The sequence below is a fragment of the Saprolegnia parasitica genome (genome assembly GCF_000151545.1).
Source record: "Saprolegnia parasitica CBS 223.65 unplaced genomic scaffold supercont2.26, whole genome shotgun sequence".
Taxonomy (NCBI): domain Eukaryota; phylum Oomycota; class Saprolegniomycetes; order Saprolegniales; family Saprolegniaceae; genus Saprolegnia; species Saprolegnia parasitica.
Window position 1 is genome coordinate 280,165 of NW_012156420.1, and position 1,807 is coordinate 281,971.

The 1,807-nt window shown below is 58.2% G+C and overlaps 1 protein-coding gene across 1 annotated transcript; it reads left to right on the top strand.

Moving 5' to 3' along the window:
- Nucleotides 1-92: 92 nt before the first annotated feature.
- On the top strand, nt 93-1,545 carry SPRG_20349 (hypothetical protein; the record flags this gene model as incomplete). Its single annotated transcript, XM_012346075.1, has 9 exons — nt 93-137; nt 181-219; nt 270-422; nt 469-648; nt 696-779; nt 825-908; nt 954-1,085; nt 1,127-1,396; nt 1,444-1,545. The coding sequence occupies 9 exons, from the start codon at nt 93-95 to the stop codon at nt 1,543-1,545; spliced, it is 1,089 nt and encodes a 362-aa protein (XP_012201465.1).
- Between the last annotated feature and the right edge of the window lie 262 nt (nt 1,546-1,807).

Here is a 1,807-nt window from a genome sequence, read left to right on the forward strand (position 1 = left end):
CCGTGTCGGCGCCGCTCACTGAATTCGACCGGCAATATCAGACTGCAGCGTCCGAGGCGTTGGCCGCCGAAGAGCTAGCATTGCAAGAGAACATGGCGCGCGAAGAAGGGCTGCTTCGCGTTGCCACCGCAGCTGAGGTACCATGGTAATGCCTCGTACGCAAGCTCGATGAGCCAGTAGGAGCGTTCATGGCGTCACACTGGCGTCGCGGACCTAGAGGTAGCCTTGTCGCGATAGGCTCCGCACCAACGACTTTATGCTGGTCGTAGTCTGTTGACGCGGCCATCGCGCTGTATGATGTGACGTCCGAGGACATTCGGAGCCGCAGCTGCCCCGAAGAAGCGGCGGCCCTCAGCTTCGTCGCGGAGACGCGGCGACTCGAGCGCGAGGCTCAGCGCCTGACGGCCAAACTCGACGCCCAAGTACGTTTTCTTGTCCAGGATGGCCCGTTGCGACGTGTGGTCGAAGGCAGCGCTCGTGGCGCAGCTACAAGGGACCCACGCGCGCCTCGTGGACGCCGCACCTGCGGCGCAATTGGCGTGTGCGACTTTGGATGAAAAGCGCGCTGCGCTGAAAGTGCGCGAGGCTGCGATCGCGGCAGCGGAAGACGCCAGCAACGAAACCAGCTCGGACTTGGCAAAGTTGCGCGTACGCTCGACGCTGCCGCATTGCGTTTCTTTCATACGTCGACGTAGAAGCTCATATCGTTGCATACGAGTTTGAAGCTCCAAGAGGCGACCTTCAAGGCGGCCTGCAAGCAAGAGCTCACGGGCCTTCAGGTATTGTCAGCACCTGGTGTTCTTTGATGCCAGCTTGCGCTACAGGCGCAAGTGGACGCGCTGCCGGGCTTGGAGACTGATGAGCGCCGCGCGCGCCTGGAGGCCAAGCTAGCCGTTCTCGCGACCAAGGTGATCTCGTGGCGGAAGGCTGTCGTGTTTTGATGAATTGCGTAGCGTACAGCGCTGAAGCAAGAGGTTGGGAAGGAGGCACGGGCCGTCGTTGCTGCGCTTCGGCTCCTTGACGACATTCCATGCAAAGTCGAGCTGCTGCAGTACGAGAAGCGGTTTATGGAGCTCTACGAGGAGGTCAGTCGAGCATCTCGAGCGACACTAAGCACGGAGTCTAGGTGGCGCTGACGCTGGAAGAAACACGCAAGTACTACTCGGTGTACAACACACTCGAGGCGACGCACGAGTACCTCGAGAAAGAGGTCGCGCTTGTCGAGAGCATCAACGCCAACTTTGAGATTGCGCTCAAGTCCAAGGCGGCAACTGACGTCTTCTTCAGCCAGATGACCGCCGTCATTGGCAACGTGCGTGCCAACGTCGCCAAGCAGCAGGTGCAGTGCGACGCCAAGCAGCTCACGGTCGACACACTCGACAGCAAATATCAACTGGTGCGTCGATACATCGACACGCGCGATTGATACTTTGATATGTTTAGCTGCTCGCCAAGCAGCAGGCGTACGTAACTGCGATCCGAGACTTTCAGCGCGAATGCGAAAAGAACGAGAAGCTCCAAGCACATCTCGACGCGTCGCAGTAAATGCGTTCGCCCTGCGAGTTCTTTCTTGACTAACCCTGAACCTCTTCTCTTTCTTGCTTGTGCGTTGGGTGGTCGGTAGGTTACGTACTTGTTGTTGTTGAAGTGGGTCGTCTATTACAATAGATAAAACTATGCTAAATAAAATTGTCGGACTTTCTTCGTTGTGTGTACTCGGTTGAGGGACTTGATTTAGGCAGGCGGAGGCAGGAGCGCGATCCGCGGGACGAGGTGACGTCGCGGCCACGTCGTGTTGTAGGTCGGC